Source organism: Lycorma delicatula, chromosome 1 (genome assembly GCF_047948215.1).
Source record: "Lycorma delicatula isolate Av1 chromosome 1, ASM4794821v1, whole genome shotgun sequence".
Classification (NCBI taxonomy): Eukaryota; Metazoa; Arthropoda; class Insecta; order Hemiptera; family Fulgoridae; genus Lycorma; species Lycorma delicatula.
In genome coordinates, this window is record NC_134455.1 from 189,217,492 (window position 1) to 189,232,042 (window position 14,551).

At 34.6% G+C, this 14,551-nt stretch overlaps 1 protein-coding gene across 2 annotated transcripts in view; it reads right to left on the bottom strand.

Moving 5' to 3' along the window:
- LOC142326313 (sodium-coupled monocarboxylate transporter 1) overlaps positions 1-14,551 on the bottom strand; it is a 172,358-nt gene that overhangs the window by 112,358 nt on the left and 45,449 nt on the right. Inside the window, exon 1 of one of the 2 annotated variants that reach the window (XM_075368714.1) lies at positions 12,401-12,423. The exons of the other annotated variant lie outside the window; for it this stretch is intronic. Within the exon in view, the coding sequence (XP_075224829.1) occupies positions 12,401-12,408 (8 nt within the window). The 5' untranslated portion in view covers positions 12,409-12,423. Of the gene's footprint in view, positions 1-12,400; positions 12,424-14,551 lie in introns of those variants that run through there. 2 annotated transcript variants of the gene reach the window in all.

The window sequence follows — 14,551 nt, forward strand, 5'->3', positions numbered from 1 at the left end:
CGAGTAGATTAATTGCAAAGTAATTTACATGATTCTCAAGCCTCTGCAGTTATTTGACATTGCGCTGTCGTGCAATCTCACGAACCGATGGGAGCTCCAGATAATCCTGAATTTCATCATTCCGCGTGAACCACGGAGCTTCGGCAATTATCCTCGCTACTTTATTCTGAAATCATTGTATAATTTCCACATTACTAGTACTAGCCGTTCCCCACAATTCCACACCGTACGTCCAGATTGGGCGCAGGATAGTCTTGCAAATAAAGATCTTGTTTGATAACCTGAGGCCTGAGTTCCTCTGTAGCAGCCAATGAAGTTCCCTGTACCTTGCGTTTAGCTGTTTCCTCTTCATCCTCACAAGACACTTCCAGGTCAAACGCCGATTCAGATGAAGTCCCAGATAACGAAAAGTCTCTGTTTGCGGGATCAAAATACTATAGAAGTACACACTGGGACAGTCACCTCTCCGCATGGCAAATGTGACGTGCCTCGACTTACCCTGATTAACCTTAATCCTCCACTTTTTCTGCCACACGCACACACATTCCAGCGCCATTTGTAGGGTTGCGAGGCTAGGCCAGGGCTTTCGTTAACGGCCGGGATAGCAGTGTCATCAGCGAAAGTGGCGATGATGCAATCATCTACGACCGGAATGTCCGCAGCGAATATAGAATACAACACAGGGCCCAGCACAGAGCCTTGAGGGACACCCGATCCAATCTCAAAGAACCTTGAAAACTTGTCATTACATTTCACCTGAGCAAAACGCCCCTCAAGATAATTCCTATGACTAGGAAGTAGGGTTGAGGAAGTTGTAGCTTTAACTTGTAGAGTAAGCCACGTATCCATACCTTATCAAAGACCTGTTGGATGTCTAAGAACGTCGTCGAGCACAATTTCTGCTCCTCCAGACACCCACTGATGATTCTATGGGATTGTTCGATTGTGGAATGGCCACACCTGAACCCAAACTGATGGTCCGGAATTATTCCTTAACTCTCCAACACTGGCCTAAGCCTTTGCAGTAGTAGCTTCACAAACAATTTAGATAAGACCGGTAACAGGCTAATTGGTCTGTAAGAAGAAACTTCCTGTGCAGGCTTCACTGGCTTCAAAATCATCGCCACCTGCAACACCTTCCATTCCGCTGGGAAGTAAGACGTCCGTAGTACAGCGGTAAACAAATTCCTGATGTACTCAATACCTTTAAGGGGTAGCATTACAAGCATTTTGTGCGTCACTAAGTCAATGCCTGGGGCCTTCCTTAATCGTCTTCCTTGGTTGACTAATTTCAGTATCTCCCTTGCAGAGATCGGTTTAGTCGGAAGGCTGATTGGTATCGGGCTCTCAAGGAAGTCGTTAACATCCTCATCACCGGAGCCCTCAGCATCGTGGAGTCGGAACCGTACCTCTAGGTATGAAGTAAACAGATCGGCCTTTTCTCTGTCAGTCCTCGCTCACTATCCAGTACGCCTCTGTAGGGCGGGGAGCGTTCTTGATAATCGTTGCAGTCCCTTTGTAGCCTTCCATAAGGAGCATCCGTCCCCATTCAGGTGAGAAAAATTTCCTATGTACTCCTTAAATGTTTCGTCCCTGATAGTCCTCAACAACCTCCTCAGCCTCCGCGCCGTCCTATTAAGAAGAGTCCTATCTTCTGGCCTTCTGAAACGTTGCCAATTCCGCCGAAGACGCCGATTTGAGACAATTAGTTCTGTCACTTCCCTCGGATAGGTATTGCTTCTGGCTGAGTGCAAATCACCAGGTGTAGACCACCATGCTCCCTCCTGCATGACCGACGTCAAAAAGTACGTCTCGTAATCAATATCCCCAGGGGTATCGAGTGGAAACTGGTCAGTCAGTTTCTCTTCGATCCAATTCTGGTAAGAAACCCAATCCATTCGTCCCGTATTAAGAATAGGCCTCTCTTTCCTCCTTAGCACCGTCGTGCTCAATGTAAGTAGAACGGGTGAGTGGTCCGACGATGAATCATAGTTGTTCTCCACCAAAATGTATGCAGATGATATACCCGAGGTAACAAAAAAGTCAAGCAAATCCGGGATCTTCGTCAGGTCTGTAGGCCAGTATGTCGGCTGGAATCCCGATACCACGTCCAGGCGCAGATTTTGAACACATCTCTTCAGCGATCTACCCCTGCTGGTAGTCAACCGGGAACCCCACAATGGGTCTTTCGCGTTCCAGTCTCCTCCGGCAATAAATCTAGAACCCAGAGTCGCAAAAAAATCAGAAAACAACTCATCAGTTACAGTATGCCGTGGAGTAGAGTACACAGCGGACAGCCTAACAAGCCCCAACCAGTCTGTAACTTCAACCGTGGTTGCCTGGTCAGTGCAGAAGCCTGGAAGTTGATGATGTCGCAGAGAACTCCGAATCAGAATCGCGGTTCCTCCATGGGCCCTCCCATCTGGGTGATTCGTCACATACACAGAATAGCCGTGAAGCCTGAGGTAGTTCCGGTCAGTAAAATGCGTTTTCAATATCAAAATGACGTCTAGGGAATTTGATACTCCCATAACTCCTAGTTCCTCATGCCTAGAAAGTAGGCCGTTAATGTTCCATGCAGCGATTCGTAAAAATTTGGACATCAACATATTTTGGAGAGCACCTGGGTGAGCAATGCTATCAGACTCCCAATCTGTTGAACCAGGAAGTCTGTATTTGATGAAAGCCTGTCCAGCTTGTCCACACTGCCCTCACTAGCACACCCGGCTCTTGCAGCTTACGTTTTACGGAGAGATTCAGGCTCCGCGTTGACTGTCTTCGGCACACCACGACCCAACGAAGGAAAGTTCTTATCAAGCGTTGGGCCGGCCACTTTGCGGCTAGCGGGTTCGATTCTCGGAGGAAGTTGCGAGTTCCAATTCGTCTTTCGCCTACGCTTCCCTTCCAATATCTCTTGATATATTACTCTACAGCCTCGGTAATTTGCCGGATTGTCGGACTGACACAAGGCGCAGGTTGGAGGAGTGCTCCTGTCATTTCTGGGACAGTCAGCTGTCCGATGCCCCTCCCCACATTTCACGCAGCGGAAAGGCCTCTTACAATTGTTCTTACTGTGCCCATATTGCTGACACCCCATGCATTGCACGAGGCCTGTAGGCTTCCGTGGCGTCTCGAACGACACCCTGCAAGTGGCAATGTACTCCAATTCAAAAATGGTCTTATTGTTCTCCTGTGGCTCCAGGTTCACGAAGAAAGTCGATGTGGGCGCCTTAGTTATCCTGTGGCGTGCATTTATCAAGTCCTTCGCCCGATGCCCATGGCCTTCGATTTTGTCCTTTATCATCTCCAGTGGAATAGAGTGGTGCAGGTTTCTGATTACAACACGAAAGGCTCGTTGATCCTTCCTTGTGAAAGTATGACCTATCAGACCGTGTCTCGAACAACATGTATAATCTTCTTGTACGCCTCGATATCCCTAGAGATTATTCTCAGCTGCTTACCTCCAATCAGTCGAATGATGTAATCACTCTTGCACACGGCCGCCTCCAGCAGCTCATACAACTTCAGCACGTCGTTTATTCCGTAAAGCACAATCGGAGGAGGCTTGACTGGCTCAGGTTGGTTCACAACTTCCTTATCCTCTAGTGGAAGGCCACTAAACCTATTTGAGAGTGGTAAGTCGCCACTGCTAGGACTACGATTCACAGTTTTCCTCCTTGGCACAGGTATCGTCCTCCACTGACTAGAAGTAGGCTGGGACTTCATGGTTACGCTCTCGTTATCACTCGACGCACCTGACAGATTGTTCGCCAAGTCGTCTCTAATAAGCCTCCTGCGCGCAGCCCTACTCGGGTCCCTATCCAACGACGGTAGCACAACACAACTTAGTATAACAGAAAAACAAATTCTAGATAGAGAACACAAACATACGACTATTTCAAAGAACAGCTGATAACGACTTAAAAACACATAAAATTTAATTCACAAATAACTTGTGATTTTTCCTTTTTTTTATTGCTGTTATTGAATTATTATTTATTGTATTTTTTTTTACAATCAGAGGTTAATAATTATTAATAAATCAATATATTTAAATTAAAACAAAAATTAAAAAAAAAAAAGGTAATGAAGCCGGATTCGAACCGATCTGCCTTCCCCTTGTATGAATCAAATATTTCATTAATTAACATTTTATTTAGCTATAACTCTGGAACTGATGAAAATAAGTGTCATGATATGTCGTTGAAAAGCTCGCAATGAGGGCTTATAATTGCAGTTAAGTAAAAGTCCAAAATCCAAATTGGTTGGATATTGGGCTTTTTGGACACTTTTGGTCCAGTTGATTGTAATCAAAAGGGAAGATGCACAACTGATGTTACAACAGGCCTAAACCCAACATTTCAACATTCTGCGGCTAATCTTTTTGAGTTATGAGAGATACATACATACGTAAGTACGTACATACAGTCGTCTCGCCGCAACTAGTCAAAAATGAATTCAGGGATGGTCAAAATGTATATTTCCGTTGAAATTTGAAAACCGAAATTATTTGCGATTACAATACTTCCTCGTACAGGGAAGTAAAAAGGTAAAATCGTCCTAAATAAAGAAAGTGGTTATGTTACAGGTAAATTTACCAACTCTATTGTCATTATTTTTGCTTATTTCATGGAATATTATTGTAATACTTTTGTAATATTCAGGTATTTTTATAGTGATTTTCCAAGGTCTACTTTATTTGTAATTCATCTCTCCAATTCTTCTCTTTCTCTACTATAGGTCTTCTACTATTTTCCGTAACAACTGTATTCATTGCTCTTCATATACCTAAATTTGACACAAATTACAGATCCAACCATAATTTTAATACTATTTGAATTTTATTTTCTGTATTTTCACATCATTTTAATAATATTTAACGTTTATAGAAATAAAAATACAAATGTTTTAGTAAGAAATATTGGCAGTTTTATCTTCTATCATGACAAAATAATTACTGAAAAAGTTTTAAATGAGTATTTTGCTTAGCTTAGACACGATTTGTGTTACCGTGAGCAATGAATTAATTTTATAGTTTGAGCATAGAAATATTTTCAATAAAATTATTTATAAAATTTAATAATGAGTTAGAGTTTATTACAGTAGATCCACTGAAAAGAAAATCATTTCAATGTACTAAGTAGTAGGCTTTTTTGTTTTCAAAAATTTAAAAGCTATACTTTAAAGTTATTTAATTTTTGGGTTCAAATATCTTTAAAATGGCAATTTCAGATGTTTGATTTCGAAAACTTTCCGGGGGAGGGCTTTGGACCCCCCCCCCCGTTTTTTGCTCTTCTTAGGCCGGCCCTGAGTATAGAAAAAATATTGCAGAATTTCTAAATAAAATAAAGAATGAAGTAGAGCTTTCCATTACTTTCTTCGTATCATAAGAAAAACTGCGACAGATAGTGTAAAACAACAAATTAAAAACTCTTTTCGTTTTGAAACCATATCCGTTTCATACTCTGCTTCAACTAATTTGTCAGTAGGGAAATAATATATTTAAATACAAACGGTAAAATGAAAAACACACTAAGGTATTACTATTTGTTTAAATATAGCAAGCATAAGGGTGTTAGCTACAAAAAAATTCTGCTTGCTTATGCCGTTTGTGTATGTGTATTTTTCTCTTAATTGTAACTGACGATCTCATTACATAATGGATATGAGTGTAGGCTATGACTTCGAAGATACTATTACATTCATTTTTATTTATGCCTTCCTTAAGCCCACAAAATACCACGTCATAGGAATTTTTATTCATCTCACTACTTTTTTATTGTTATAAAAATGAAAACATAAACAGCGATTTATCACCTCAACAATCTGTTTCTTTTGTTTCTTTTAATTTAGAGCTTTTTATTTATTGATATTTATCTAAAAATAGTAATTTGATATGAAAAGTATCTAATTTGAATTTACAAAACAGAATTTTACATATACCAAGTCTTTTTGCGGAAGTAGTGAAGTCGTATCAGGTTGAAAGTATTCTTAACGTTATGCGCTTATATTTAGAATTTTCAAGATTATAGTATAATCAAGATTATAGTATAAGATTATAGTATAATACTTTCTCTATTTGTGACTACGATTAGTGTAGATTTCTATGAGAAGGTAAGGTTGGGAAATCGTAATTCACAATCATCACAAAAAAGTCTCGAAAACTCAGACAGGATCATCTCACTGTATTAGTGTAACACTAAAAACAGAATCATCTCAAAATAAACTATCTGGAGATTTTTACGATGTTAATATGGTTTCGTGAAATGTGAGATATTCGGAACGTAGAATTACAAACCACAAAAGTAATTGAAAAATATAACAAGAAATTAATGAATACTGTTATGTTAATAGAAACAGAAAAAAAAAACGAGTCTTACTCGATTTAAGACGCATTTTCATAGTATAGAAATTGTATGTCATTTTCGTAGTATATTATAGTATATAATAATAATTAGTGTAAATAATATATATTACAGTATCGTGGTATTTCGTAATATCAGGCTTCGCAATATTAGTAATTATAAGTTGAAACAACCAATATTCATGGAACTATCCGTGGAATTTTAGTCGTTCTCAGACGCAGTCGGTAACTATTTTTTTATTTTAAAAAGTACACTAAAATGATTAACCTGATATCTGGAAATATTTTCGATGGAGAAATCGGTCGGTGTAAGCAGTCAAATTTGACTAGTACAAATCAGTTAAATTTTTTGTTTGGAAAATTTAAAGATCATGAATCGTTGCGAATGTAGGATTATGAACGTACTTTCGATTTCAAGATGTACATCTTTGTGCACCTTCGCAAAACCATACTGGGAATTCGTACAATATACAAAGTCTTCGAGGGTCAGAGGTATTTACACATTATATTACAGCTAATCAAAAGTCTGCTACGCTAGCAAAGATGTTCACGTAAGTAGAGAAGCTGGTGTAGTCAGAGAATTTCTTGTATTTACTGAAGTAATACTGAAATCAAGATGGATTAAAAAAATTAATATAGTAAGGTATAACGGAAGAAAATATACTAGATATGAAGGAAGAATCTGTAAAAAAAAATTGTCAGAAAAATAATATAGTTTTAGTGTCGGCTGTTTAGAGAAACCGGGAAAAAATGTAATATATTGAAAAGGTCGTCATATAAAACCAGTAGCTTTTAATGAAAGAATTAAGGACGTTTTGGAAAAGAAAAAGAAACCTTATCTCAAATGGTTTCAAACTAAAATCCAGAAAGAAGAAATTGATATCAAGAGAAAGTCGAAATTTATATGTCAAACAGCACAACAGGAAGAAAGATCAAATAGCACAACAAGCAGAAAGACTCAAAAAGATAGGAAAAATATACAAATGTACATGGTAAAGAAAATTTTGCATAAACAATTACAAATTTAATCAAGGAAGAAAATTTTTGAATATATTCAGTTATTTGATAAAGACAAATTTAGGTTACGTTGGGAATGTACAGACAATAGGAAGTAATGGAATAGATATTGAAAGGGTAGAACTAGTAGAAAAAACAATTCTGAATAAAGTACATCAGTAAACAGCCATAATAGAGAAAATCCACAACTTAAAAAGTATAAGATTCTTTAGATTTAAAACGAATATCGGACACAGATGTGAATTACTTAAGAGTGGATTAAAAAAGAAATCCAAAACATAAGAATTACAGGATATGCATTTTCTGAGTATATTACATATGACTGTATCGATAATTTTTGTTTCATTTATATAATATTGCGATACAGAGTCTTCAATATATCTCTGGAAATATTTCAGATGATGAAACACATCACTGCTATGAATTTAGGTTAATTATAGAACATGCATCAATGATTTTGATAAGCGTAGTAAAACTTAAGTATGAGATAATCTAGAGCGTAATGAAATAACGAATCAGCTAAAGCGAATCATTAAAAGTTTTCAAGATAACATTAAAATATGCATTATGTAGAGGGAGGACAGGAATTATAATATTTGGACAAAGGCAGGGATGTAGTCTTTCATCTGTGTTATATAACACATGTATAGATGATGATGATCTACAGTTCTGTTTTATGAAAATATCTAAATATTGTCATGAAATCAGTAGGGAGAATTCAATATTTAAAAAATGTTTGAACAACAGTCGCAGTCTTTACTGATGAAGTTTCATTGCCATCATCAGCTTTTAATCTGCAGCAGTTTGTTGTATTTCCAATGTACACATTTTTTTTCTCAAAAATAAATAGCAAAACCTTGATTACATTGAGAACTGAAATGAGTAAATGAACGATTAGAACAAACAGATAGATTTAACAATTTGTGCGGTTTATTGTCCTGGAATTCTGACTTTAGAAGCAAATATGACAAAAAAAAAGGTTGTAAAGCTTAGCAGTATTAATGGAAAAGTAAAATGATTTTTAGAAGGAAAGGCCGGGAAATTTTCTGTAATATAAATAGAAACGGCATTATATATTCCTAAGGTAAAGAGTGTAGTCATTATTAAACAGGACAAAAAGATAAAATTTAGATTCTAAAGTAAGGTTTAAGGTCAGACACAAAAAAAACTTGACAGTGAAGAAAGGAGGCAGTAGCAAAAGACTGAAAACATTAAATATACATTCTAAATTTAAAATTTATAGAACAAGATGGAAACAAAATCTGGAGCGTATGCCAAACAGTAGATTTACTGTTTCTTTTTTTTATTCAAACAAAATTAGATAAGCTGGATTAAGAAGCCAAAATGAGAACATAAGAAAATTAATGGTTGTGATGTATCAAATAATTATTGTTGATTTCTGATGACGTATAGTACTGATCGGTGACAATTTTAACTTAATGCAGAGTTTAAAATTTTTATGTTAAATTAAGATGGCTTCAAAGAAGTATTGTTAAAAACATTCGATTCGTCTAAGATCAAACTTTGACCAAACACTTAATACTAAAATAAAAAAAAGGATATTTAAAATTGCATTTAAATTATCACAAATGATTCGATATACGAAATCAAATGTTTAGATGTTTAATGATTCTTCTAATATAAAAGTTTTATTTTACTTCTTAAATAAAGTTTGACATCTGAATCATTTTTTTTTTCAATTTTAGTATATTTTGGCTGGAAATTCATTTAAAATTTCTTTCTTTTTTCTGCTTAGCCTTCTGAACCTTTGAAAGGTATTACTTGAAAGAATGATATGTATGAATGTAAATGAAGTGTAGTCCTGTACAGTATTAAGACTAAACTTACAATTTCTGTATTTCTTTGTGTGTCAGTACTCCTGAGTGAATGTAAAAACAGCTGAAATTAAATTACATCTGTTGCATGTGAATGTGTGATTTTGAAAAACATTCAATTAAGAAAACAACAGACAGCGAGTAATTAAAATAGCATAATCCATTTTGTTTAACAATAAGAAAGTTTCATATAAGTAAAAAAAATAAAATATAGATTTAAACATTACGTATTTTTAAATCTTAGAAAAATATTCATTCAATAACAATATCGTGTGCGCTTTGTTAACATAAAAATACAGTTCTGGGACCTATTTTTTCAATTTATGAGGTCATATTTCATGTATAACCATTAAATTTATCCCTTAATTTGGGTCCTAATAATTACGTGCGCCTACCGAAGGCGTAGAAATAACGGCGAAATCTTTTGCCAATCGCCACTGGCTAATGAAGCGCTACTCTGGATCTATGCATACGTGAGCTTTCTTCTTTATTTTTAGCAGTAGAACATGTCCTGAAAGTTTATTACATTTTTCGTGAAACACTCTTTATATATAAAATTATAAAGTTCAATTGTAATTTTATCATAAGAAGTGGATGTATTTGAATGTCATTAATTTTACGGAAAGGAACACTGATGCAGTTGCTTTACATGTGCCCAGACTCATCTGCTGTTAACCCACCGGGTTGGTCTAGTGGTTAACGCTTCTTCCCAAATCAGCCGATTTGGAAGTCGAGAGTTCCAGCGTTCAAGTCCTAGTAAAGCCAGCTATTTATACACGGACTTGAATACTAGATCGTGGATACCGGTGTTCTTTGGTGGTTGGGTTTCAATTAACCACATATCTCAGGTATGGTCGAACTGAGAATGTACAAGACTACACTTCATTCACACTCATACATATCATCCTCATTCATCCTCTGAAGTATCATCTAAACGGTAGTTACCGGAGGCTAAACAGGAAAAAGAAAGAAAGACTCATCTGCTGTGTCTAAAAAGAATGATGAAATCAATGATTAACATATTTCATATGTTTTTTGTACAATAACTACTCTGGAAGTTGAGAAAATGGTGTAAATACACATAGGCTTCTACATTTACTGGCAAGCTTTTGTAGTGTTTGCCCAGACATTGCAATAGTATTGTACTCAAATACGTCATAGGCAGACAAGCCTATAATAGAATTTCTGTCTTATTGTTAGTACAATCAATAATAACGAATAATGGGACCCCAACGTTATTTTATCTGGAAATTTTCGTTTATGAAAAATTATACCGATAAACTTATTTTACGGTTTTCCTAACTTTATACATTACTTCGCTATTCACATTAAATAAAAATCATAAAGATATTATCAAACCTGGATTATTTAAAAAAAGTCTTGCTAATTTGAAACGCACTTTATAGCTCCAATTAGCTACAAGATATTTACGATCCTGCACACGTTAATTGTAGATGATGGATTACACCATTTTAACAAAGAAAATTAAATATGTAAAAAAAATTGTATAGTTACGCAATCAAGTGGAAGCATTAGTAATTAAGATTTTTCAATTAATTTCGTGTTAAAATGGCTCTATAGACATAATTTTACTCCAAAAACGTATAATGATGAAAATGAAGTGCTGAACGTAAAGATGAAGTTAAACCTTAACATATAACCTCAACATAACCGATATTTCACTACTTTGCTGCCGAAATTCCTGTTTTTTTACCTTAACATCATCTCTAGATTAATATTTCATTCACAGTCCTATTCGATACGGTACGATCGATATCCTAGGTAGATTCTATTTAAATGTTAATTTCTTACTGAATTATATAGAGATTTGTTATTATAAAAAACGTTTGGCGTTCTCTCGGATGGCTGGAACTAAATAATTAAAAAGGGAGAATGTTGTTCATTTTTACAAACGAGAAATTTCGGGAAAATTTCCCCAATATCCTCTTGGTGAATATCTGCTGACTCAGAAGTCATAAAAAAAATCATTACCAGAGATTTAGACGCAAGAGTTACAATGCTATATTATTATCATTCTTTAACTCTCATTTTAAAGATTTAGTAGGTTTATATTAGGTATAAAAAGTAATAACATTACTTGAATACCAAATGTGAATTTTAATTTCATTCATTCATCTCATTTTATAAGTTAAAGCCTAATTTAATATTCAATCATTTAATCCAAAACGATCATTAAAATTGTAATTATGATATAAATTATTGGTTTCGAGTGCAACAGAAAATACAGTAAATATTACATCGGTGGGATTATTACCATGGATTTATTGCAACCCCTATATACTCGGGTTATGAAGTCGCGTTATATTTTCCTCAATAAGTTTAACACAAGCTTCACCAAAACGGTAAAATAATTAAAATTTGTCTAACTTTAATCCTCAATCAGGTTTCTGTTGATGAACGCTTGTTTTTATTCGTTATAAAAAAGAAATTCTGGGGAAAAATATGGTAAAAGTTCCCCCTTCTTCTGACTACAACTCTTTTGAGGTATCTATCTCTATTTTTCAACGTAACTCGTCTTAACAACCATGTAAAACGCGTTTAAATGTACCCTAAAAACATCTAAACCGTATAAAGTTAGTAGACACTCTTTTTCTTGTAGTCCTCCCCACATTTGAATATTTTTAGGCAAATAGTATTCCGAATATTAGTCAATCCTAACCATAATATAACAATTCCAGTATGAAATAGATACTTTTTTTGGAAAATAGGCGATAAGCGGAGTGTTATGTCCAATGTAGACGGAGATTATGAAAAAATAATGTTTATTTGGTATTTAATTGGATATATTTTTCGAATTTCTATTCTTATTTCATACGAGTGTAATATCCACCTAGGTAAAAAAAGAGACAGAAGTTAAAAGGAGTTTCTTTGATTCCTTCAACGTTACGATGATGAATGTTACTAAAATAATAACACTACTCACATATAAGAAAGTTATTGCGAAATACACCATTTATTTGCATACACATATATCTATTTATATTTGTGAAAATATCCAGTTATTTATCTGTTTATTTTGTTGAAACGATTAGTTAATATTTCTTCAAACTAATTTAATGGCCAAGGTAAATAAGTATAGTATACTGATAGCATTATGAATTAAAACAAAATTTATTCATAAAATCGCCCAGGCTAACGATTTATTAGTACACGTAATACATACCTATACATGGTTTATGAATGCGTGCACGTATACCCGTAGCTGCACGTCTCATTAGGCGATGAAAATGAATGTAATTCGAAGATGAAGTATTCATCAGGCTACGCCGGTTTCACAAAGAAAGATGATGTCGAAGTTAATTAAGAGTTAATAGGTTCGAGATAAATTTAGGATAAGCAGCAAACAAGTTCAAGCTCTTAACACTATCTGGTTCGCTGAATGTACAAAAGCACGTGCACACTTGCGCACTAACACGAGTGCGCATCAAGCTGTCTTATGAAAAGAACCACATTTTTTATCTACACACACAAAAGTATACGCACATAACGCGATGAAGACCTTGAAAACTTGTTTATTTGAAAGAAATAATGAGTTAATAGTAATGATAAAATAACTTTACCTGAAACCGTTCCTGATAATATTTTAATTAATTTACAGTTCCTGAAACATCTCGATGAACGTAATATTACACGTTAAAGTACACATACATTTGTAATACATTGCGTAAATATCTAAAATTTAGAGGAATGTTTTAGCTATTATCAGTAGATTCTTTCGATAATTCTGTTACGTCTATTTTCATGCAGTGGTATAATACTTATTGACAAACATAATATTGCTGAAGTGTTACAGTATAATCATTAAGTATTATTTTCAAAATATAGTATTATATTTCACAATATATATATATATATATATATATACAGAGAGAGAGAGAGAGAGAGAGAGATCCACAGCTCATCGACATTATGATTATTTATTTTCTTTTTGATTACACTGGTCTACAAAAAAAAAGTTTTTTCTTCAATAAGGCGTTTTTGCATTCACTAAGGTATGTCTCATAGTTTTTTGCGCTGATTTCAATTCTGCAAAACAAAATTGAGCAGAGGACAGGATTTTTTAATTACAGAGCTTTAAAGAAAACCTTCTTACTTAATGAATTATACAGCGTATAACATGATATTATCTAATATCCGCTTTTCTTCAGTTTTCTCCTGTTTTCACCCTTAGGAATTTTCCTTTAAAATCTCTAGCAGTATTCAGAAAATACTTTCGAGCTCCATTTTTGATGGTAACGTGTTTCCATCATTGATATATATGCTGGTGAAAGCGTTCATCGTGCTCATTACTTACGTCGCCAAAGTTAGAAGAATAAAAGTCCAAATGTGAATGTAACATGTATATTTATAGACATATTGCATCCCAGTTTTTTAAAGTTTTAAAAAATTTCATCCGCTAATTCTTCATAGTTCTTATTCTTTTTTTGTTCAGTAATGATTAAACAATATTTTGAAATTAAGATTTCCTTAGATATCGGTTCCTAGATAATTCCAGTTCTATGGAAACTGGAATAGGTAACTCTTCACCGTTGAAATAGGTCTTATGACTGAAGGAAGACTAGAATATCCAACAAATTTCTTGGATTTATTTTTTATGCCTTTGATTTTTTTATGCAAAAATATCAATATGTCGAGTGGTCCTTAACTCCCTTCATACTACAGGAACATCAAAATGCATACATCGCGGCTTCATACTTAGCTATTTACTAAGTTAAGTTAACGAATTACAGCAGATATGCTAGACTATGAGGTCTAAGACTTGTCCTGATTTCTTATTTTACACTCAAAATAGAGTTCACACGCTTTAGAAACAAAGGAGTAGTATTTATTCTTTGAAATTTTAATGCTGACATAGTAGCAAAAATTGTTAGCATCATTTATACAATTACGAGGCATTTTTATAAAAATACTAACACTACATAAAAAACAATACGTATGAAATACAACAAAAACAATAGCCGTCTGAATAAAAAAAAAATTGGAATAAAATAAAAGACCGTACACTCAGTGGTATTAGCACGAAATTCAGAACGAAACTGGTCTGGATTTTTCCACAGTAAAAATAGTAATTGAAACTATAATATCAATTTCAATGTCATTAATAATGACTATTAATTAAATCACATTATTGTGACGACTTATTTTTCCCTGAAGGAATGAGTCTTAGTAAACAGTAAGTATCGATGTCACACGACGTAATACCATATTACCCACACTGGTCATTCCTTCAAATTACTCCACTCTGACCCACTTATAAATGTCGTCACACATTCGTACTACATTACCAAGATAAATATTGGCTCCCAACAAATGT